The sequence below is a fragment of the Alligator sinensis genome, unplaced genomic scaffold, assembly GCF_000455745.1.
Source record: "Alligator sinensis unplaced genomic scaffold, ASM45574v1 scaffold169_1, whole genome shotgun sequence".
Lineage (NCBI taxonomy): Eukaryota > Metazoa > Chordata > Crocodylia > Alligatoridae > Alligator > Alligator sinensis.
In genome coordinates, this window is record NW_005841924.1 from 562,747 (window position 1) to 587,052 (window position 24,306).

A 24,306-nucleotide genomic window follows, 5' to 3' on the forward strand; every position below is an offset into this window, starting at 1 on the left:
CACTTTTGAGTGTTCTGATGACATACGTTACCAGAATGGACTTTCCTGGGTCTCCGTAGCCCTGTTATATCTGAGCTGTATCAGAAGAGTCTCTCTTTTTTGTCCTTGTTAAGTGAATTTCAGGTCAACTGAATTCTTGGAGGATCGGCTTTGGGCATTTCACCAGAGACTGAGAAATCACAAGGGGAAGGAAGGAAGGAAAGAAATATAAGCCAAAAGGATGTTATGATAGAAAGGGAGTTACTTTGGGCCCCTAGAAGATTAGAAAGTAAGGCCAACCTCATAGCTTTCTACAAAAGTACATATGCTTGTTTTCTAAAAGGTGAGGTGATTGAGGCTAGGTACAGAGGTTCAAAAACCCCCATGCAGATTCACACTAACTTTTGTGGCTTTTTCTAAATGTCCCCGATTAGTTTCAGAGCAAACAGAGGTCATGTTCACCCTTGGGGGGAAGGGGCAGGGACGGAGGCAGCCTGCACTGGCCGAGGTCAGCAGGCTGGGGGGGCTCACAGCCGGCTGCTGGAGGATTCCAAACCCAGCTGAGCATCAGAGCAGCCGGCGAGTCCCAATTGGCCAGCATGACCCCAGCCCCCCCAGCTGTTGGCTGTCACCAGTGGCTGGGGGCATGAGGGAATACACCCCCCTGCCGAGCAGACCTGCCCAGCCCCCTCAAGACCTACGCTAGCAAGCTGAGGGGGCAGTGTGACAGGGGGGCTCTGTTCCCCCACTCCTCCTGCCCCCAGGTCTTGGTGCAGTGAAAAGCTGGGCAGCTGAGCTGCAGCTCCTAGCTACAGCTGTCAGGAGGCTGGGGCAAGAGGGGGAATGGAGCCCCCGTGTCAAATAGGCTCCCCTCAGCTTGCTGGCTCAGGTCTTTGGAAGCCGGGCTGAGCCAGGTCCGCACAGCGGGGGACTCCACTGCTCACCCCCCACCCCAGCCTCTTGACAGCTGCAACCAGGAGCTGAAGCTTAGAGCTGCCCAGCTTTTCACTGTGCCAGGAACTGAGGGAAGGTGGGGATGGGACACCACTGCCATACGAGCCACCCCCAGCTTGCTGGCTTTGCTCTTGGCAGGGCTGGGCTGGGTCCAGGCAGCAGGGACGTCTGTTCCCCCACCCCCAAACCTCAGTTCCTGGCACGGCAAAAAGACAGGCAGCTCTGAGCTGTAGCTCCAGCCTGCAGCTGTCAGGAGGCTGAGACAGTGGAGGAGGGAATGGAGATCTTTGCTGCATAGACCCAGTCTGCCCCTTCCCCCGCACCCCCAAGACCTGAGCCAGCAAAGTTGGGGTTTAGGGAGGGGAGGGGAGGGCTCTATTCCCCAACCCCTGCCCTCCCCAACCTCAGGAGATAGAGGCTTTTTTGGCTTCTGTTTGCAAGCACCTGGGGGTGGGGCTGGCCCAGTGGTCACCTGGAGCAGATGAGCATGGGCCAAGGCTAGTACACCACCTTGCAAGGGGCATCTGGGATGCCACAAAGCTATGTGATCCACTATGTGATCTGGTACAGAAGAAGGTAGATAGACTGGTTTAACCTAAATCAGTTAAGTCTAAGACCATGTGTATACGAAATGAGAGGCATGTGTGCGTGACACTTTAAAGTGGGCTAAATGCTTTTGCACCGCTTTAATGGTGTCAGTGTTTGTACGCCTCGGCAGCATATTGTGCATTAATTCCACCCGCTGTAGGAAATTCGGTGGCATAATGTGCCTTAAATGACTTGGGGCCTCAAATGACTCCTTTGAGGAGTTTTAGTTTGCTGGCCCTACAGCTGCAGAGAGAAGCACCGGGCTCTGTGCAACTCTGCAGCAAGCCCTGCAGGCAGCCTAGCAGCAGCCGGGGAAAGCAGGCTCCGCCCAAGAAAAGCAGTGAGCCTGATCTTCCCCTCCACCGGAGCCTGCCTGCCTTCCTGAGCTGCGCAGGGGCCCGGTGCTTCCCTCTGCGGCTGTGGTGCCCTCTGGGAACACCTGAGCTGGGTGCCTGTGGGCGGGTGCCACCTGGCAGGGGGAGCTGCCGCTGTCACGGAGGGAAGCATCAGCTCCCCCACCGCAGCCCAGGGACTGCTCCACCCACTGGGAGCTTGTCCTCCCCTCCCCACCAGAGAGGCAGTTAAGTCAGCAGGGTGTGTGCATGACACAGGAGTTTAATCAGCCCTAAATTGAAGCAGTATTTTTTAAAACCCACCACTTCAATTTAGGGCCCCTATTTCATCTACACGCCCTAATACTACATCCATCCAGGACTATCTTAGACTGGGTTCCACCATTTTGAAACCAGTTTGTGTGTGCTGAACTTCTGTTCTGTTACAGGTTTAGACCAGTTTCCAATCACTTATACCAGTTTATGTACAATATCTGCATCTAGCCCAAGAGAGTGTTAAATCAATATATAGGCTTTTCCAAATATGGCTTTTAAAAGGTTGTCATAGTTGTGAAGATATGTCACTTTCCAACAAAATAAAAAACATGTAATTTGATTTGTAATTTGATTCCCACTAATGGGGATAAAGGTTTTGAACTTTTTACAAAAGGCTATATATAAGATCATTACATTTCTAAAAAATATGATACCAAAAAAGAGGACATGAATAAAAGAAATCTTCTTTCTTTCCTCTGTACCTATGTGAGAAAAGCCAAACAAATGAAATAAATCACAGTTCTTTTGTCTTGTAGTCTTTGGCAGGAACTTTCCCTTTGAGATAATTGCTCCCCTCTCAGCACTATAGAGAAATTTTCAAGTACAATGGATATGTGATACTCTGAAAAATAAATCTTCTACCCTGAAAACAACAGAGGAAACAAGCTTTATTTTTATTATTGGATTTTTTTGCGCGTGGTAAAGATACACACTTGACTTTTTCTTCCTACACTTCCAAGACAGAGTAAATTTAAATTTTTAATTTTAGGCTAAAGCATCAAAAATACCGTGGCACACATGAAGCTAGACTACACACATACAAACACTTTTCGATGCACATCGTTCATCCTTGACCTTAAGTAGACAGAGTTTGTATTTTGTTCTATAAGGAAAAAATTAAAACAAATGACTAGAATATTTTATCAGTTTAAGAGTGTGCAAGACTTTACATGTTCTGTACATAAAACATATGAAATGGACTTACAAAGATGGAATGTACAAAACCTAAAAAAAACTAAAAAAAAAAACAAACAAAAACCCTAAAAAAAAAAAAAAGCAAAAAAAAGCATATTCATTTCTAAAACCAGAAGGGTACAATGTATCAAATGATACAGATTTCTAGCACAGGGATATTCTGATACATTATGCAGATTATGGAACATTCCCATGTCATAAAGCAAAAACATCAGGGTTAAGGCTGTGTTGCTCACAAACATCAACTGAAGTGCAGTACATTCATCAGAAACAACATACCCTATTTAGAATCATTCTATTCTACAATAGAAATATCTTTCATACAATCTCCACAAACAGACCAAATAATCACTACTTACTTCCTTGATGTACATCACAACTTCATACTTGTTGTCATCCATAAATGAAAATCATTTCCTTATGACAAACATAACTTATTGGGCACTTATAGTTTTCATTATGGCAACACTAGATCCTTAGTTATAAAAATATTAACATAATTGTAAAGTTGAAAGCTCTGTAACTTTTACAGAACAAAACAGCATTTACTAATAAATAAGTGTCTAGCAATATTAGACAATATTCGCCGTAAACCATATTGTTTTTTCTTTCCAGTCACATTGCTAAAACTTTAATCTGTGTAAACATGCATTAGTGTTTCTATTGAATTTAACTATTTTCTTCTATTTAAAAAATGAGTGATTTTGCAGTTTGTCCTAAAAGACTCCATGTAACATAACATCTGATTATCTGTTGAAAATCCTTCCAGTAGGTATGTCATTTTAAACAGAACATAAATCTTTGCCATCCATGCCTTCTGTGCTGCTGATCAGTACTGCACTGATGTCAACGCTGTACTGGGTGTACCTGGAATTTGGACAAAACAGCTGGCCCGGAGCCTTTTATCAATGTTAATAACTGATAGTTATTATTGCATCAAACAGTGAAATTCTGACCATCACTTACATGGGAGAAAAAGAATCCATCACAAAAAATGACCAAAATTCTGCTGTGGTAGCTCTCTGTGAGGTCTGTAATCCAAGCATTTCAGCTGAGTAGGTTTAAAAAACACATTGTAACAGCAATGTGTTTCTCAGTTTTCCTGTGCCAGGCACATTAAGGCTGCCTTTATGAAGGGACTGAATAATTCAACTGGGTTTAAATGGCAAGTATTTGCTAGGTAAAGGCAATCTAAATCAGTGTCAATTTTCAGCACTGCTCAGATGCAGTGGGTATGGCCATAGTCAAAATTCTTAAAAAAAACAATACAAAGGAAGAACAAAGACCTAGAAGTCTTCAGGAAAAGGCTCCATCACGCATAACATCTGTTAGCTTGGTTGTAAGGAGAACATGTAAAGTTTCAGGTTTCATCCAGATGTAATAAAGTTGACATAGCTAAGCAAAGTCTTATTTATTAGTACCAGATGAAAGGAACTCTCTGATACTCTCTGATAATCTTAAGGGAACAATGTATAAATGTACATGTATGTAAGCATGAAATGGTGTCATTTACAGTATGGGTTTTAACATATAGTTTAGGATTGGATTCCTGTGGCACTCTTGTCAATGGAGGATTTGGCCTATAGTGTTTTCTTAATTCATGGAAATCCTTCCATTTAAATTTAGTAAAATATTTTTACAAAATCCTTGGCCAAATTTGACTGATAGTGTCCTTCAAAAACAGCCTACAGCAATAGCTTATTTCTCTCTTTCCTTTTAGTTTTCAACTTAAAAATTGGTGAAATCCTTTTTCTTAGTGAATAAATATAGCTGAAATGTCATATACATCATTCTTTTTCATTAGGATATTAAGAGTTTTCAAGTTGCTCCAATGTCTAAGATTGATAGTGTGAGTGTTGAATTGAATGTTGATTATAAAGACACTTTTAAAACACAGCTTTGGGTACCATAACATTTGAGTTACAACTGTACTTGATTTTGAGAATAGTTTATACTGTAATAGTTTTGACCAACTTCCCTGCAGAATTTTAGGACAAACTGAATTCAAACCCAAAATATTTTGCTTTCTTCATAATAATTACCTTTGTTTTTAACATTTGATAAGCAATATTACCAACTTTGCAGATACATTTTATGCCAAACCCTAAACCCTTACATAACACAGTCATTCTACTGAAATCACAAGACTCAAAGGTTTGTAAGATTGGGTTATATGTGCAAAATCAAGTAAAGGAGAGAGAACAATAAATATAATTATTAAAAAAAAGAGACTACTTCATCTTTATGAATTGCAGGATCTACTCTTTTTTAACATTAAATGTTTCTTTACAGAAAAACTGGAAGTGAAAGGCATGTTTCTCAAAAGAGTCGGAACAACAGATTTCACCTGTTAGAAATAAGCCGATATTTAAAACAAGCAATTTAAAAACAAATCTCTTCCATATTTGCAGGCTGGCAGACATGCTTAAAATATCTCCCCATTCGTTGCCCCCACCCCACTTCTTTTTTAAGATTCCAAAACAAAGAAAAGCAAGATACGACTCTAAACAATTTCTACCATTGGCACATGCTAACTAGCTCCTCTGCCAAGGTCTGAGACAGAATATGGCCCTATATCATCATACCCTAGCAACATCTTGTGACTCTTGAGTTCATATTCTTAATAAAGCTAATGCTTCTGAAAAGGGACAGGTGCACATTATAAACAAGAAAATAATGATAGCAGAGCCAAGTCATTGGTTGTAAGCATTTTCAATTATGTTGGTGTTTCACAAGGAACAGATTTTGTGGGGGACTCTCTTCAGAGCGCTGCCATACTCAAAAGGCTTTTACAGTTCAGCTAGCTGAAATCACTTACACTTAATCTCTTCATTATTGTGTCAGACACACACACACACACACACACACACACACGTAATGGGACAAATCCTGCAGCCCCTGTTTTGTCTTTAAAGAAAGTTTGGATTGCAGGAACTGGTTAAATTTTTGATTATTTGAGATGTACTTTTCTTAAGTTAAAAACTAATAGCTTTGGTAACCCTTGGTTTTCACCATACAACTCAGTTAACCAAAGTTCCTTTGGTTGTACAATGTAGGTCCTCCAAAAGGGTACCTGTCTGGCTTTCTATCCTGCATGATGCTATGTTGTTGAACACAATGGGTTGTCTCAAGAAAGCACAGCAAGGAACGTGTATGGAAGAGTGGTACACATGAGTTTAATTGAGTTGACATCATATAACTGTGTTGACCCTGATTCTAATGAATTAGTTTTGTGTTAATGGGTCCATCATTCTATAGAAATTCAGCTGTCACTAATGTTATTACAATAAAGTCTTCTCAAAGCTTTAGAAAGTTCAGGTTTTTTCAAAGTCCTTACAGCCTATTGAGCATTAGGAGGGGTGAGAAACAAGCACATAAAACAATCCTTCATTAATCCCACAAAGAGTAGGAAGTTTGCACTGATGCTTGTAGTGCTAAAAGTTGAGCTGTTAGGTCTCACAATTACAGCTAGAAGATTTTATATGACTTAACTTTATATTTTTACTAAAAGAACCTACTGTTTATAGTTACTAAGTCTGAAGAACGTTACAAGTGTAATACCTACCATGATAATGAGATCTAGAAGAGTCCCAGACTTCATTTCTGGGTTAAATAATGCATACCAATGACACTTTTCAAATTTGGAAGCTCAAAACAGGAGCTATCCTTTCCAGGTCAAACAAACCCATTCAAATAGTTTGGGGTTTTTTAAATTCCTTTTTTTATATTGGAAAATTAGCCAACTATATAAATTCCTGTTCCATAAGCTGCAGTTCACATATTCAATATTTCATTGTCTTCATGAATTCAGCAAAGAGGGTTTTGTTTACTAACCCTTACAACAAAAAGTTCCATGACGAACATAAGAGATGCAAGTCCTACGTAAACATGGTACATTTGGAAATTAACATGAGAAGTCCACTGAAGACACCTTCCATTATTAAAAATGAATTCTTTTATGTAGTGGACATCCAGCAGAGAGAACAATTTAGGATCTCTGGGACCAGTCGTATGTTTAGGGCAGAGAATTATCCATTCCAAAGCCCATTGTTACTGTAAGTACCGATAGACCTTGAAGCAATGATTTCCAGAGTCTGCAACTACAACATGGCCATCTGAAGTTAGGGCTAGACCCTGGGGACCATAAAGTGGGTCAGCAGATGTGTTAATGTAGGATAAAAATGATCCACTTCCATCAAAAACCTTCAAGGGAAAGAAAACACATACCAAATGTTATGAATGAAAAATAAAAGTAATGGGCCACATTCCTCTCTCAGTGACATTGGTATATGTCTGAAATGATTTCAGGAACTAGTGTGAATTTACACTATTCTAAGTGAGAGCAGAATCTGACCCAGTATCTCAAAATTAAAAAGTCACATTTATAAATATATTTCCCTATGAAGCCTATCTACATCTCTGTGTTTGCCAAAAATTAAAAACATACAATCACATTAAAAATAAAACCAGCAGCTGTTCCTCACTCCAAAAATAACCAACTACAAACACAACCCAATCAACACCTCCTTTCTCTTCCAAATATCAGTGATCATGACCCTTCAAACTCCTACAGAGATACACAGGTCTGAATCTGTTAGTTTCTCAGGGCATAAATTACTTGGATTAGGAAGAAAAGTATGCTTCATGAAGAATTTTTCAACAGCTCCTTTTCTTTTATAACAAACAAGCATCAACTTAAACATTTCTGCTTATACATATGTTTAGTTGTTTATTAGATATGTTTTGCAAATGACAATAATATACAATAATTAATCACTGAAACTTATCATTGCATATAAGAAGTGCAACTTTAACAACAAATACTGAATATGTTCTCAGTTAAAAAGGAGAAAAGACTAAAGAATAAAGGAAAGAAAGTGCCTGGACTGGCCTCAGGGCTGACAGATCATTTTCTTTTTCTGAGTTTTAAAGTATTCTATCTTCTGTTAAATTTCTGTTAAAGTGAAATTACCACCCCCAAGGTAGGTCCAGGGGGTGTGGTAGTGCAATTACAACCCATCTTCTGCTCTGTAGTGCAGTGAGGGATCGCTACCACCAGGCCAGGGGGGGACACAGCCAGGGAGGACTAGGCACAGGAAAGGGGGATCTGCCCATTGCTGCTGTCCATGGCACTCTGAACATCTGCTCCCAAAAGATGGTGGCCCTGGGCTGGCAGGGAAAACCCAGGGGGAATGGTAAGGGAGCATTGACCCATCTGTGGATGCAGTTCCTGGCTGACCCCAGCACCCCATAGAGCCACTCCCCATATCTGGAGCCCCCAAAACCAGGAAGGGGGATATCTGCCTGCCACTCATCTCAGCTGACTGGGAGCAGGGGGAGCCCTAGGGCTGTTCATGGCCTGCTCTAGCTGGGGGCTGCAGGGAGCGGCTGCCTGGGATGCTGAGTTTGGCTAGGGGTAGCAGTGACAGTGGACAGTCTCTACCTTCCTTCACCTGCTCACTGCCTGCCCCCTCTAGGTGACCTCATTGGGCCTGCAGACGCCAGCCGCATCTCATGCTCCCCACCATGGTTGGGCTGTGGTGTGGGTCACATCTGCTACACATCATTTTTTAAAATCCTAGATCCATCTATGCTAGCACTTGTACAGTACTGAATAAAAGCCTCCTGTGTAAAACAGTTGTATGTGATTTTTCATTTGAGGCCAATTGTATTTGCAGAGTACAGTGCATTATGGGAATACCTCAGGCTTAACGTTAAGGGCTCTGCATGTACCAGTGGCTACAGAAGCTGTGGCAGAAATGCCACCGTCTGTGTCCCTCTCCAGAGATCTGTCTCTGCCAGCGTGAGAGGCTGGTATTGAATTCCTCAGGGCGGGGGATCTGCCTCCCTGCCTACATGACAAAAGCCTGGTGCCTTGGAGGCGGATTCTCTGGTCAGCTGGGGCGGGGGAGGGAAAAGCCCCGCTCACCGACCCAGGTAGCCAGTGATGCTTTTTTGAATTGGTTGGCTAGTGGCCAGCACTGGCAGCTTCGATTGGACCGGGCTGCTGAGGTTAGAAAGGTTATTTAAAGGCCCAGTCCAGGAAGAAGGGAAGCCTTTAGCCATGCGGTCACCCAGGTGATTCTGAAACTGGCTCTCTCCTCATAACCGCATGCTCAAAGAGGGACCTGCCTCCAGAGGAAAACTCCAACCACCTCTGGATGATGCGTGTGAGTAAGCTACTCGAAATCCGACTAGATATTTAGCTTACAGTAACTCAGATGCGAGATCAAAAGGCTACCTCAGCCATACTGGTTTGCTCTATGGGATCCCTCTGATATTCCTCTGATATATTTCTATGTTACTGCTCTACCTTTTACCCTGTTTTCATCCTACCCCCTGTAATCAATAAAGTTCTCCTTTGTGACCGGTGTGGGAGACTTATTGAGGGGTGGGTTTAAATTATGCCTAAGAGGGCCCTTAGGTCTGTGGACTAAGGGAGACTTTCCTAATAAGCCCCTGACTTGGGGAAGTGCCCCAAGTGCCTGTATTGGGTCTAGTACTCATTGGACGATCAGGCCTGCGTTTTCCAAGGTGCGCAGAGCCAGAATTGAGTCCAGAGCCTTGGATGGTGGCAGCGGGAACCCCAGGCTAGTGGGTGTGCTCCAGGGAAGGGGTCAGCCAGACGTGAGGCACCCCAGGGAGGGCACTCGGAGCCTGGAAGGTGGTTGGGCGCAGTGAGGTGGGCGGCTCAACGCAGAAGCACCCCCTACTGGCCCACCACAGAAGCAGAAGAGGTTTTTTTAGTGTTCTGTGGCAGAAAGTGGGAACAAACAACCAGTGATCCCCAAGAGAAAAATTAAAAGGAGCAAGTCCTCGGGTCACCACCCGGAAGAGCCAGGATGGAGGAAACAAGTGTCTTCTAGAATAAGACCAGAGTTTACTACCATACTTTCTCCCAAAAGACACATTAACATAAAGGGAGAAGCCCAGGCTAATCTAGGAAGGAGAACCTTAGAAGACATGTGCCACCCCTGTTGGGGCAAAAGGTGTGGTTTCAATCCAGCTCAGATCTTTATCCTACAGATATAAAGGCACCATTCACATGGTAGTTGGATGAGGAAGTCCATTCACCCAGCCCCTGCGTTCTGACACAGAACAGAGCAAAGTGCCTGATTTTTTCAGGAGATTAAAAGCCAGCCAGAGGCATTCAGCAGACCCAGCTAGAAGCACTTCTCAACAAGATAAATATCTATTAGCTGCCTCCTATCATCTGAGAGATATTTTAAGAATGTGGTTGTCTGAAGAATAGCACTATCTATGCCATTCAGAAATTCAACTGTTCAATTTGCCATTCTCTCTACGTTTTTGCATATCTTGGTATCCCAATTTCACATGGCATGATGAGACTATTTCATAATATCTATGGGGTGGTATTCAGAAAGAGAAGCAGCTATCAATTGTAAGATAGCAGTTGGTAGCCTATGCCATAAAGGTGGTGTAATAAACTCTGGTTCAGTTTGCTCTGAAGAAAACTTATTCCAGGCACAGTATTTACATGTGTACCCAGCCTTACAGTAGTTTGAGCTGGGGTGGAGCAGCCCTGGACTGGCAGAGGGTCCAAGGGGTCAGTCCTGGGCTCTAGGTGGTGGAGGGGCTGGCTGCGGCATGTGGGTGTTAAAGTGCCAAGATAGGCAGCAGGTAGCCCCCGGGCTTTAGCACTCGTGTGCCCCAGCTAGCCCCTGGCATGGTCTACACATGTGTTTCAGTGGAGTAAATTACTCTGCTGTAGGACAGGACTGTCATTGACATTACTATCCTATTATGGAGTAAATTAATATACTGCACCCTGATACCAGTGCATGTGTAGACTGTGACGCTTTACTGTAGAGCTAATTAGTCAACTCCACAGTAAATGCACCCAATGAGAAACAAATTGATGGGTCTGGTCTATTTTTAGAGAATGGGTAACTTAATCACAATAATTCTATCAGCCTTTTTAGCAGTCATAGCGGAGTCTGAGAACTGAAAGAACACGGAAACTATTAACCCTTCTACTCTTAAAAGTGACCATCAGCATTGACGTATGTTAAAGGTTGTGTTAGAAAGCCTGTCTTGGCTAATTCACCTCTTTTGTGGGAAATCAGAAGACTTGAATTTCCAGGATGTCATTCCAGTACCTCTCATATTATTTAATTTTTTTAACTATATATACACATATAGACATTTATTAAAAAAAAATGTCTACCTGTATTCGACTGTTTCCCCAGTCTGCTACAATAATATTTCCATTAGAATCTACAGCTACTCCTGTTGGAGCATTAAACTGGCCATTTCCTTCTCCATTAGATCCAAACTTCAATATGAATTCTCCTTCTTGGTTAAATACCTACATAATTAAAAAAAATAGAGACAGAGTGAATAAAGGATTAGTTCAGACATCTAAACCTCTACTAAACCTCTACTGATCTCTACAGCTGAGGCTGGCATTGCTACTGGCATTACTGGGGGCAACTACACTAGCAAAGCAGAAGAGTCAGAATTAAATGCACCCAAGAGTCTCCTTCCTTCTGGATAAGCCTTGCTTTTCTGAACACTCTTGACCTAGGTATTTTGGTTTCTTATTTCCTTTTCTCTGGTTTTAATAATGTAAAAGTGTTGTGTTTACTTTGCTGATAGAAACAGTAAGGTATACGTTATAAAGCTGGAGTTATGCTTTCCTAGAACAGTATATGAAACAGTCAGTGTATTTACATTTCATCATACTCAAATGCTTAACATGTCATTTTGGGGATGTGGATGACAGGTGAAATAGGAATGAAGAACAAAAGAACAAAAATCTGTCGGGATTCACTCAGATCACCAATCCTAAACTACACCCTGAACAGGGAGAGGAAGAATGAGTTAATTAAAAGAAAAAGTACTCTATTCCAAGAATCACACAAAACCTAAACCATCTCAAAGTTCTGAAAAATGTGGGTTTAAGAATAAGACTCAACCATATAGAACAGGTGTTTTTTTTTCCTTTTTCCACACATACAGTCTAACCTGTATACAAGGGGCTCATTTTGCAATCAGAAAAGTATCCAACATGCAAAGTGGCTTCTAGCTCATCTCAGTCCCAATCAGTGCTGTTAATTGCAGTATGGACACAGAGTGTCAGGACACCTTTTGTCATACCTTTGTGCCTAGTGACCTAGGAAATAGGGAGCACAAAGGCTATACCTGGCTTGCACTCCTAGTCAGTTCAGAAGCAGTTGACTAAAGCAACCTTTCATTAACCATCAGAGCTAGATGGGCCTGAGAACAATAGGAAATTGCACCCTCTCTATGGGTTATACAGCAACTGTGCTGAAGATGCATAAATAGTTTCTAAAAAATTATCCAGGAAACAGAGAGCTGGAAAGGCTCTATCACTAATCCTGATGTGGTGAGGGAAAGCACGCTTAGCCTGTGTTTCAGACAGGACTAAGAAAGAGAAATCATTTTTCATAGCCAAAACATGTTTGTCTTGTCTTGGACCATCCCGTGAAACTTCTGTTCTGACTCAAGACCTAGGCATTTGCAGGAGCTCCCGTGTAAGAACCATGTCTCCAAAGTGAATGGTACAAGAAGGGGGTTGCATTAAAGTTATGAGATTTGGTAAATTTTTAAGAGAAATTTTTCTGGAGGCACAGAATGCCTATGGTGACCATATTTCTTGGATCTCAGTGAGTGACAGGCTTCCCCTCCTTTCCACTCTGAACTGTGCCCAGCTTTTTCCAGGCACCAATCTCAAAGGAAAGCAGGGCAGAAGAGGTGCCTGGAGCAAAGCACATGGGTGAGCAGGGCAGTAAGACACCTGTCCCAGCTGCCTTGTTAGTTCCTTCAAATGAGTGTTTTTGTCCAGTGGGAGGTTTCTGCAAATGGGACAAAAGTGTTCATTTGAAGAAACCAAAAAAACACCCAGGACAGGTGTCTAAACCAGGACTGTCCCAGCAAAAATAGGATGTACGGTAACCCTAAGAATGCAGCTCTACTTGAGAATGCATCTGACAGACAAATTAGGGAGAAGCGTGAACCACGACTGTACTGTTAAGTGGGAATGATGCCTTCAAGTCTTGTTTGCACTCTAAAGCTACCATGCTCTCAAACAGGCCACACTACTCTGTGTGGGCTGTCTCCTAAACCAGAAGCAGTGTAGCCACATCCACACAGTGTTGTGGTGGTGCAGGGGGACAGAGGCTAATTGGCTCCATCATTTAACAGCATGGGCATGTTCCACACTCCTGTGACAAAGCAGCAAGAAAGAAAGAGGGCAGACACCAAACAATGTGGTTCTGTATTTTCATAGCATTACTGGGGACTCTAGGTAACCTGTCTGGGCAAGAGAAGACCAGCCATAAGCCATAATGATTTACTAGTACAGGGAGCCAGAAATAAAAAGGAGAAAAATAATTCAAGATAAGAGACTTATACTGGGCTGCACTGGCAGGGGCATTGCCAGCAGGTCTTCAGGAAGGGAGACAAATTTTCAAATCAAATAATTTGTAGGGTGGTCCCTGAAGTAAAAACGGAACAAGATAACGAGAAAAAGCAGAGACATGCTTATCTATTTCCAGGGTAGAAAAACGAATTATCACTGAGGGGCAGAAGTCCGGCTTGAATGGGTTGCCATGGGAGAAGAAGGTGAAAGAAAACAGAGATCCCTGAAGGGAAACGGTGGTAATTATCATCAGGGATTATGTTTCATTTAAGCTTGATGTGATGTGGAAATGTTTTGGGGGTACTGGAGGATTTTAAGTACTAAAATAACATTTGGGAGATTGTGCTCTGCTTCACTTTCTAAGAAGAAAATAATAAATATCTTCACAACGTACAAAAAACTGTCCAATTTGTCAGCAGTTATATACGCTGACTTTAGAGTAGAACACCACAAAAATAAGAATAGAAAATAATAGAAATATAAGAAAAGGCTTTTTATTCAATTTAAATACTAGTTGGGTGAAACAATAATGTTATCTACTGAGTCACAACTGGATCAGAGAGACACTTTAATCTTATTAGAAAGTAATGTGTAGATTTTAAATTTATTTGAGGCCACATTTCTTATACCTCCTTTGACTTTATTTGTGTCTTGTAAGCTGTTTTAGTTTCAGAAGTGCTCATCAGTCATTCATATTGCTGCAGTGAGCCCTACTGGTCAAGGTATAATTTATCAAGTCAAACTACTTCTGCTCCTAACCCATGTAAACAATCTGCTTTATGGCTCCTGCAGTGGTGTTGCTTTCTTTGTTGTAATCCAAACCACATGACATGAGCTATTTCCTCCCTAACTCGAAAAGTATAAAAAAACTAGATGGTTCAGCATAAGGTTAAAAATATTAGTGGACATTTTATCATTTATGTGACAGTAAGCACAAAAGACTTTAAGTGAGATAAATAGTAAAATATATTGCTCTCTGCATTATTAATCTGACCACAACAAAAATGTACTGGTAGTCATATTGCAGGGGTTTAGGTTGTAGCTGTGTTGGTCTAAGGACATAGGCAGACAAGGTTCCTTGGGTGAATTTGATCTCTTTTATTAGACCAACCCAAATAGTTGGAGAAAAGTTATTAAGCAAGCTTTCAGGTTCAAAAACCCTTCGTCAGGCTAAGGAAGTTTCAGCAATTGGTGTGTACTCTTCCTGGATGCCTGACAAAGGGTTTTTGAACCCGAAATCTTGCTTGCTTGCTTAACTTTTCTCCAACTATTTGGGTTGGTCTAATAAAAGATATCAAATTCACCCAAGGAACCTTGTCTGCCTGGTAGTCATATGACTTTTTAACTAGTCATGACCCAGGACTTCACTTGCATACAACAGACATCATCAAGAAGATGACTGGTTTTGCCAAATCCAGGAACGTGTGGTTTAAATGTTATGGGTGGAGTTATGCAGGCATTAAGACTAGATGGCCAGGAATGGCTCCTATGACATTTAAGATACAAATCTATGAAAATATAATTGGACATTTAACATGTGATCTCCATTCACTATGCTTTGTTATACTATTTTTAGGTTATAAATGATGGAAGCTTTTCTTGAAACTATCTAAGGGAAACAGAAGCCTTTCCTTTCGTGATATCAGAAAAAGGACACACTATAAAAGACACAATTTGGCAGAAAGCTAAATAACAAACTCATTATGTTTGCTATCACTTCAATTTATAACTTTCACTTAAGCTATATTATTTAATTAGGAAAAAGTGTCCCCAAATCAAGACAATCAATTATTCCTGCATTTAGAAATTACTTAAATGCAACAGTTAAGATCTCAGAATGTTCATTCCTTAATTAAGTCTTTTTTTCTTATCAAAGCTTGTAAATTTAATTATACAGTATAAAACATGAAGGTGTTGCTTCAATGAGATTTAATTTTCCTCAAGAAAATAAGATGTTAAAATAAAAGCTAAACAAAACTGCCAGAATAGCAAAGTGGTATTAATTAACAGTACCTTGACAGAATGATTATGGAAATCTGTAACAATAATTTCATTGTTACTATTTACAGCAGCAAAATGAGGACCTGCAATGCAGAAAAGGAAAAAATAATACAAAAATAAACAAATCAGTATTTTTACTTAATGATTTAAGAAATGATGAAAATCTAATCTATCCTTAAGAAGGTTTTCAAAGTTAATTACTGAGCAATACTACTTAAATGAGAACAACACTTCAGAATTAAGAATTATTTCACCTCTGTTTTTCAAGTAACAGCACTATTTTTAATGGGCAAATTTACTGTCCTCCTACAACTCATATCATAGTTTTATCTATAATAAAGCTTGTTTTTTCATTTATTACAAACCAATTATTTTATAGGAGTTATAGCCCTTAATTAACATGGCACGGTACTTGAGCTCAGAGTAGGTTCTTCTAAACAAAAGCTTTTCTAAACAAATTTGCAGTTTTAAATTAAATGACAATGATTCACATACACTGTGTTCATTTTTCATAAACATTCAGGAATTTAAATTCTAAAACAAGAAAGTCATCATGAGTGAATGAATATAATTAGAAAAAGGCTCTTTTATTAGAAAAACTTGGCTCTGTATATCAAAGTTGCACATGCAAATTCTGGCAAAAACCAAACCTTAACATTTCAAATCACAGATACTTCAACTAGAAGTGCCATATATGCTACCTAACGAAATTGACACAGAAGTCATAGTTTCAGTATTTGTGATCAATTCATTGAGCAAGAAAGGTGAAACTATGTACACTCAAATTCAAATAGTGACTGAATCTAGGAAGTTGTGATATTCACCACAAAGAAGAGCTAAATCAATCAGATGATTTATTGCAACTTTTTTGCTTGGCTGAACTCAGGAACTTAATCCAATGAGTTTTAAAAAGAAAGGAAAATATTGTACCCAGAAAGCTTTGGTAACAATTAACTCTTGGCAGAACTAAAGCCAAAGCAAATATAATATGCACAATTATAGTGCACCATATGGCACTGTTAAGAGTCCCTAATGTAATAAAACTAGAGCATGTTCAGCTACTTGATCTGTTAGAGATGCCAACCTGGAAAAGATTGGAACAGCATGTAGTGTAAGGGCCTATTCCTCCTGTTCCATACACTCTTCTTCACTGCAGACTAACTGACAGTGATGCCTAAATGTCTGAATACCTTCAAAAGGACTTGGACAAGTTATGTGGAATCTTAGTTTCAATATTAAAAAGAAAGGAATGCACAAAAGCATAACATGATTGCATGTGCAAATGCCCAGCTTGACATGGTATTGGTAGTTTCTCAATAGCAGCCATTTCCACTTCTACAACCATGCACGACTAATTTTACACTTAAAAACTCTGTGCTTGTTTTCAAAGCTGCAAAATACTATTTATGCAACTATGTAGGTGGGGGATTAGCCAATATTTGTATGATTTTTTAAAGATATAAAGGGCTGTCAAGGTGGTAATTATCATTAATAGTTGAGTGCAGACATTTTGAAGCATTTATAAATGACCTTTTCAGATCTACCCTCCCTGGGTCACTAGTCTGAAACATTTCCAGGCAAAGGGAGGGGACTTATAAAAAGTGGTTACAATTACTGGCTAAGAACAGATGTTCCAATATTCCTGACTGATTAAAGTAACTACAGAGTAAGCAGTAACATTTTGTTTTAATAGGAACCAAAAAAGCAGTAAAAACAATATTTCAAAGCTGTCTTTCAGAGATGAATTTGCATTCTGGAAGAGTGGACTATGAAGAATGTAGAATTTGCTTAATGCAGCACCAAGAAATTTGGCATCATGAATTTCTGGACAATTTCCAGTTTTAAGATAAAAAGGCTCAAAGACCCTTCCTTTCCTGGGGTTTCTGCCAAGAAGCTGAAGATCATACTTTGGCTTATATTCATCAATTTTTAAGCAACAAAAGAATTATTAGGATATTGCCTCTTCAACATGCTCAACCATCATGCAAATGTGAGCACTGGAGGCAAGAAAAAGGGATTTACATATTACCATCAAGTGTACCTGCAAACTGCTTGTCCCCATTTCCTCGGCTACCAAATCTGGTGACTATTTTCCCATTCGGCTGGAAGATGAACACACAACATGCTTTGTTGTCCACTACAATGATGTGCCCATTGCGATCAACAGAAACACCTTTTGGTCCCATGAGCTTTCCAGACCCAATTTTTGCCTGTCAGAACAAAATGAAGAACATCATTAAAAATTGTACCATAAAAATAAACCAATATAATACAGAGACCTCCTGTAATAGTGAAATATATCAAAGCCACATTTTTTAAAATCTAAAACTAAACCAATATATTAACTGCTGGTATAAGACAATACAAATATTTTCACTCTATTTTTTTCACCTTTTGAGAAGAAAAACTTGCTGAAATGTGTCCTTTCTAACATAGAAATCTATCAGCATTCAAGCATAAAGGTGCCAGATTTAATCTTGCATATGCTAAATTCATGCTGTGCTGAAGCACTTCAGCAGTTATGGAAGCCAAGAACATAACTTGTCAATTGCAAAAATGTCAGAATTTTGTATTTTGGAGGCAATTGGATGTTTTGACATTAATACAAACAGCTGTGGGCCAGACTGCAGCCAGCCCCTTCTATGTCTATGGGGATGGAAGGAAGGTAGAAAGAAATTCTTCCTCTTTGGGCAGCCTGTTCTGACACCAACTAAAATGTGGCTGAATAGAGCTCTCTTCCCCCTATTGCCAATTACCTTTAAGAGGTAGAGAAGAGCAGAGTCAAGCTGACCGGGATATGAAGTAAAGCATTTGTATAACAGCAAAGAGAATTTGAGAACCCATGAAAGAAATCCCAATAAAGTCAAAGCCAAAGTTAGCCTCTAATGTCCTGTCATGAACCTTTATGAAATTACACTATTCACACAATTAAAAAGATGGAATTATGCCTGAAATAGGTAGAAAAGCCAGGAAATCTTGGTGCAAAATTATCGGATAAAGCAGTCATTGAACCACTGAATGAGGCATACTGTTTACTCCAATTTATGTATTTCAAGTGCAGTAAGCAGGTCTTGTGACTGTGAAGCATAGCTGCAATAAGAATTAGCAGCTGCAAGAGGTGATGTTATAGCACTGGAAAGATGCATTACTTCCAGTGAGAATGATCTGGATCACATCACTTATGTAGGCTGAAGGTTATGAGAACATGCTACAGAGTCCTCAAAGTAAAACAGAACTAATGCTAAATGACCCACGGAAAAGTGCCATTTTTGGTGTACACAACTACTGGATTAAGGTCTCCATATAGAAGAGTTGTTAATATTCTTGCATTTGTTGTGAAAGAGAGAATTACACAACTAGACAGGGCTAATGGCATGAAGCAACCAGTGTGATATGCCCAAGAAGGAGGCACTAATCTAAGATTTCCCCTGGCCAGCTCAGAAAAAGCAGCAGGTAGGTGTAGAAGCTTCAGAATCCCCATCAGCGTCCCGGGCCAAACAAAAACTGGGACAGAACCTCAGAATGCATCCTGAATTATCTGGACATTAACATGTTTGGATCAGGAAGAAGCACACCTATTCCCATATTCCTGAAACTTAGACAACGTTGGCTCCTTTTGGGCTCCTATAGATGTGCAGGGAGCCAGCTCGGACACGCTGGAAATCCAGTGTGTCGGAGCAGATTCAATTAATTAAGTCTGCTGGAGCACAGAAATAAATGTGCTCCAGTAGACTCTGGCATCACATGTATCAGTGTCCCTGCACTGAAAAATGGTAGCAGGGTGCTTTGAACTAAATGATTTGAATGAACTTTAATTCCAAGCACCCCACTGCTGTTTTTCAGCACGGGGGACACTGATACATGTGACGCTCAGGTGCTTTTAATTAGGGTGGCTCACTAATTAAAGCTCCACCGCCCCCCCTCCGTGCCTCCTTGAGCACATGTAAAAGTGCCCTTTCATTCCAGAGAGAGGTAGTTAGCTGTGCCAAGCTGAAGTCATGCAGAAGGCAGGGCAGAGTGGCACCTTAGAGACTAAAACATATTCAGAAATTCTGTTAGTAATATCATTTGCTAACATTTTTGTAAATAGATGGTGGATGTTCACATAGGCAAATTGGAACACTGACATTTGCATGGAACTGCCAAATTTTGCAACTTTGGGGCTCTTATACATGTGCAGCGAGCCTGCTCCGACATGCTGGAAATCCAGTGTGTTGGAACAGACTTGATTAAACAAGTCTGGAGTGCAGAAATAAACACATTCCAGCAGACTCTATCACCACGTGTATCAGCATCCCTGCACTGAAAAAATGTCTCCCTGATGCCATTTCTTCAGCGCGGGGACACTGATACATGTGATGATTGGGCACTTTCAATTAGTGCAGTTCACTAATTAAAGCATCCCATCCCGCACCCCACACATCTCCCGGAGCATGTATGAAAATGCTGGTTGGGATTCCAGTGAAATATTTTTCCATCAGAATGTACCGATTTGTCAAAATCAAAACATCATGGAGATGGATAGATTTTGACAATGTTCCAACAGAACCCAGGCAAGAATCTGACGGAAACCAGTTCAGTTCTAGCCAGTTTGTCCATTTGCCATCTCAGCAACCTACAGCACGAATGAGACCAGATCTCCAATCATATAAGAGAAATGATTTTTTTTTTTTTGCACACTTCTACCTTCAACCTCAAGAGGCATGGCCAGAAGATGCACGCAATTTAAGAAGACAGGGACAAACATGCCTTGTGCACTCCACCACTTCCTAGACATTTTTTCCAGGATTCTTATGGAAAAAGACTCAGTGTCTCTCCTCTGCCCTTTATTACTTCATATAAAATAACATGAATAAAACCACATCGCATACTTATGGGCACTCAGCATGGAGTAAAGTAATGAAGTCATTACTCTTGAGCCAGGATTTCAAAACAATTTGCAGGCAGCACACAAGTTATATCCAGCTAAGGGTTGCAGTGCTTATAACCAGAAATCTCATCTTTCAGTTCAGACCTGAATAAGTTTGTGATATGTCACCATGGCTGGCTCAACATATTATTCATGAGTTTGTACTTCTTGAAGGTTTTTCAGAATTATAGGTTTGATTATTTAGAATAGAACATTTTGAAATCAAGTCACTGCTATTAATGCCATGAATTGAAATATTCTCTGACTTTTCTGCCACTGGGAAAACATAAGTGTACTGACTGATCTAAACCTTTATTAGTGTAAATTGTGTGTTAAAATAGGTTGTCAAGTACATTATGTGCCTTATTTTACATGCTCTTATGAATTTAATTTATAAATTTTCCTTCTTGGCTTTCAAATATGCGTTTGAAGAGTCTCCCACCACTCTGACAGAAAATACTCTACCATAGGATATTCCTATGGCTGAAACCATTAGTCCCTTGTATCTAAAATGTAAATACTTAACTCTTTCAGTGTTGGGTTTGCTAGCTTTTTATTTATGTTTAATTTGGCAGATCTTCTTGCTGTAAAGGGTCTTGATCAACCGGCATTCAGTCTTTACCTATGTATGAGGACTTCCCCAACCAGCTCTTTTTTCAGTTACTCAGAGGTTGGAGCCCACTGTGGTACATTCTGCAGAACCATAAAATAAAATGGATTCATTGCTCACACATCTTTCTGCATCCTCACTTCACTTTATCCTCCTCTCTCTCTTTTCACAATTATTTCTAGTTAAACCTTCAGGCAGCTTCAAACACTTCCCTTTTTAACAAAGAAAAAAGGGAAAATCTGCTAAATGAAATGTTTCCTCCCACCCTTCCCCATATGTCAGCTATTACTATGATCTATGGCCATGGCCAATAGGTCTTAAACCAGAGGCAGACTGAAGGACTGATCTCTCAGGCCCCAGCAGTGCTAGAAATTAAAGAAATAGCTCCTCAGAGACATAGGAAACTTGGGTCTGGAGTAAAGACTTATGAAAACCAGTATTAACTGAAATTTCTAAAATAACCTTCAAACTTTTCTAAATCATTTACTATACAGAGGTAGTATATACAGACCTCATGGTGCTGCAATAGAAACTCACAATTTGGCTTCAGCAATTTTAAAGAATATGATCATAGCACATGTCAATAGCGCCATACCACCATGTAATTGCTTGCTTGTTTTCTCTGTGTTAATACCTGATTACACTTCTTAATAGTATGTATTATCAAAGATCTTAGCTCAGTGATAAGCTGAGGAGAAGGAAGGATGAGGACACATTGGAATGCTTAGGGGCCTGGGAAGCAGGACTTATGAGGAAAGGCTGAAAGAGTTATTTAGTCTGTAGAAGGGAAGACTGAACAGGGATTTGACAACAGTCTTCAAATACTTGAAAGGAGATTATAAAGAGGATCAAGATGGGCTTTTCTCTGTGGCTGTACAAGATTGCAATAGGAGCAATGGCCTCACTATGCACCAAGGGAAATTTAGGTTGGAGATTAAAGGTGTGTCTAAATGGGACATTTACTGCAGTTGCCTCATTAGATCTGCAGTAACATCTTAAACATGTGGCCCTATTAGGCCACAGGAAACTAATAAACTCAGATTTTTTCATGCGCAGCAATGTACGTGTAGATGCTGACTCGGCTAAGCTTGGGCAGGAGGGTGCTTCAGTGCGGGGGCTGCCTGCTGGCTAGCCCTGCACTGGAGCACCCTCGTGCCCTAGTCAGTCCCTCTGCAGCACGTTGAGCTAGGTCAGAGCAGTCCTGGGTTCCCTGACCTTAAGTTTTAGATCCCCTGGGCCCCCTGCCAGCTGGGGCTGATCCCACCTGGCTCAGGGGGCACACATTCAACTCACACTCGGGGGCACACATCAGCTGATCCCACCTGTGGTCCCTGGGCACACATTCAAACAGCACACCCAGGAGCAATAAACTCCAGTGCAATACTGCTTCAAATTAATTGTACATGAAGATGTGCCCTAGGAGAAATTTTCTGACTATGAGGCCAGGCAAGCATTGAAACAGGCTTCCTAGAGAAATTGTGAAATCTCCATCCCTAGAAATTTTCAAGAGCAGGCTGGACAGACACTTGGCTGGAATGGGTTAGTCAGGTGATCCTGCTTTGAGCAGGTAGCTGGATTAGATGACCTTGTGAGGTCCCTTCCAGCCTCAGTTTCCTATGATCCTATAAGGAAAATATGGATAAGGAAAATGAAGAACCAAGAGATGGAGTCACTTGCATGGGGTGACCTAGTAGAGCAGAAGACAAGTTCCTAAATCTGAAACACTCTGTTAAAAAATGCTGTCTCCCCTTGTAAGAAACTCTGGATTAGGTATAGTGTCACAATAGTATTTTGCTAAATTAAATGTTATATAATATTCAAGTTGCAAACTTTGAGAAAACTATAGACTCTGCCCCTATAGTTAGTGGTGACTGAACACATTGGAAGCTAACACTTTTCTCCTTGGCAAAGAAGTTTGCTGAGTCAGCCAAGTACTCCAGAAAATTATGCATATGTCTAGGCATGGCCCCTGGACAACTGGCTTCATAGCTCTCATGACTGTTAAAGTAGTGAAAAGGGAGAGGGCATGGAAGGAGAGAAAAAAGACTATAAAAAATGATAGCAAAAAAAAGACCAGGACAAAACTGTGATGGTACACACCTACTGATCTCCTAGCATCAGAAAAGATGCAAGTATCTCATGCCCCTGATTCTTCAAATGGAAGTGTCATTCATACTTTACTCATTTTTCCAAAGGTCTCAGAGTGTTTTGCAAAAGCTGTTCAATTCAGCCTCACAAAGCCTCTGTAAGTATTGTTGCCATTTTGTAGATGGAGAAACCGCCGCACTAGAAATTGTGATTTGATCACATTTCCAAAGTAAGTCAAGCAGAGCTAGGAATAAAACCCAGTTCCTGTAAATCTGTGCTTCTGGCACAATACTATATCTACCCTTTACATATAAAATGTTTACATAAACTGTTGTGGATGTTTCTCTTACACATTATGTCAATATATAACAAAAACATTCATATTACAAATTAAAGTTTTCCTCTCCCATGCAATGAGTCTAGTCACTAGTCCCATAAAGTTTGATCTACTGACTTCTACTGGTAAAAAAGTCTTGGCAAACTTGTTCCTTTCCATAGCTCCTGGAGTCCAACAAAAACACATACTCAATTAAAACAAAGCTCGTCTCTGTGTCCTGTGAACCACCTTAATATTGACATTTTCAATATTTGTCTCTCTCCTGGCAGCAAATACTGCACAGGATGCTGGTACCCAAGACCTCCAGAGCTCTTTTCTGCTTAGCTACTGAGCCACCAAGCATCCAAGTTTCTTAATTTATGAGCAGCTTGGGAGAAGTAAAGAAAAACAGTATTCAAACACATAGCTCCAAATGAAGTCAGTTTACATTAGAGATTTTAATTATGTATAAAACGTACAAGTTACTCAGAGGGTCTTGATTCTGAACTCACTTGCGCCTTTTTTATGCCAGTATATTTTTACTTTATTTATGACCATCAGTGGAACAGCCTACCTTACATGAGGCGTCTCTTTACTAGCTGCACATTTTGGAAACTATTTTATCTTTATACGGGAAATATCTCATATTTTGTGTAGACACACAAGATATTCTATACTGGTTTTTTTTTTTTTTTTTTTTTTACCAGATCTGTTACAATATTATAAAAACTGGATTTTTTTTTTTTTATTAGCAGGTATAAGAACAAAAGGCAGGAGACAAAACTGCCTATATCCTAAGGTTACATGAGTTCCCAAGTTACTGGACTAAATTGTTGAAAGGGTTATAATGAAAGTCTCGTGTCTACTACAGAA

At 40.4% G+C, this 24,306-nt stretch overlaps 1 protein-coding gene across 3 annotated transcripts in view; it reads right to left on the bottom strand.

Moving 5' to 3' along the window:
• Window positions 1–2,770: 2,770 nt before the first annotated feature.
• The window catches only part of TRIM2 (tripartite motif containing 2), a 118,195-nt gene continuing 96,659 nt past the window's right edge, over window positions 2,771–24,306 (bottom strand). For all 3 annotated transcript variants that reach the window (XM_006019145.3, XM_006019146.3, XM_006019144.3), the window contains exons 9-12: window positions 17,552–17,720; window positions 15,523–15,593; window positions 11,293–11,433; window positions 2,771–7,307 (exon numbers count right to left, since the gene is read on the bottom strand). In XM_006019145.3, coding sequence (XP_006019207.1) covers window positions 7,155–7,307; window positions 11,293–11,433; window positions 15,523–15,593; window positions 17,552–17,720 — 534 coding nt within the window. In that variant the 3' untranslated portion in view covers window positions 2,771–7,154. The remainder of the gene's footprint in view (window positions 7,308–11,292; window positions 11,434–15,522; window positions 15,594–17,551; window positions 17,721–24,306) is intronic.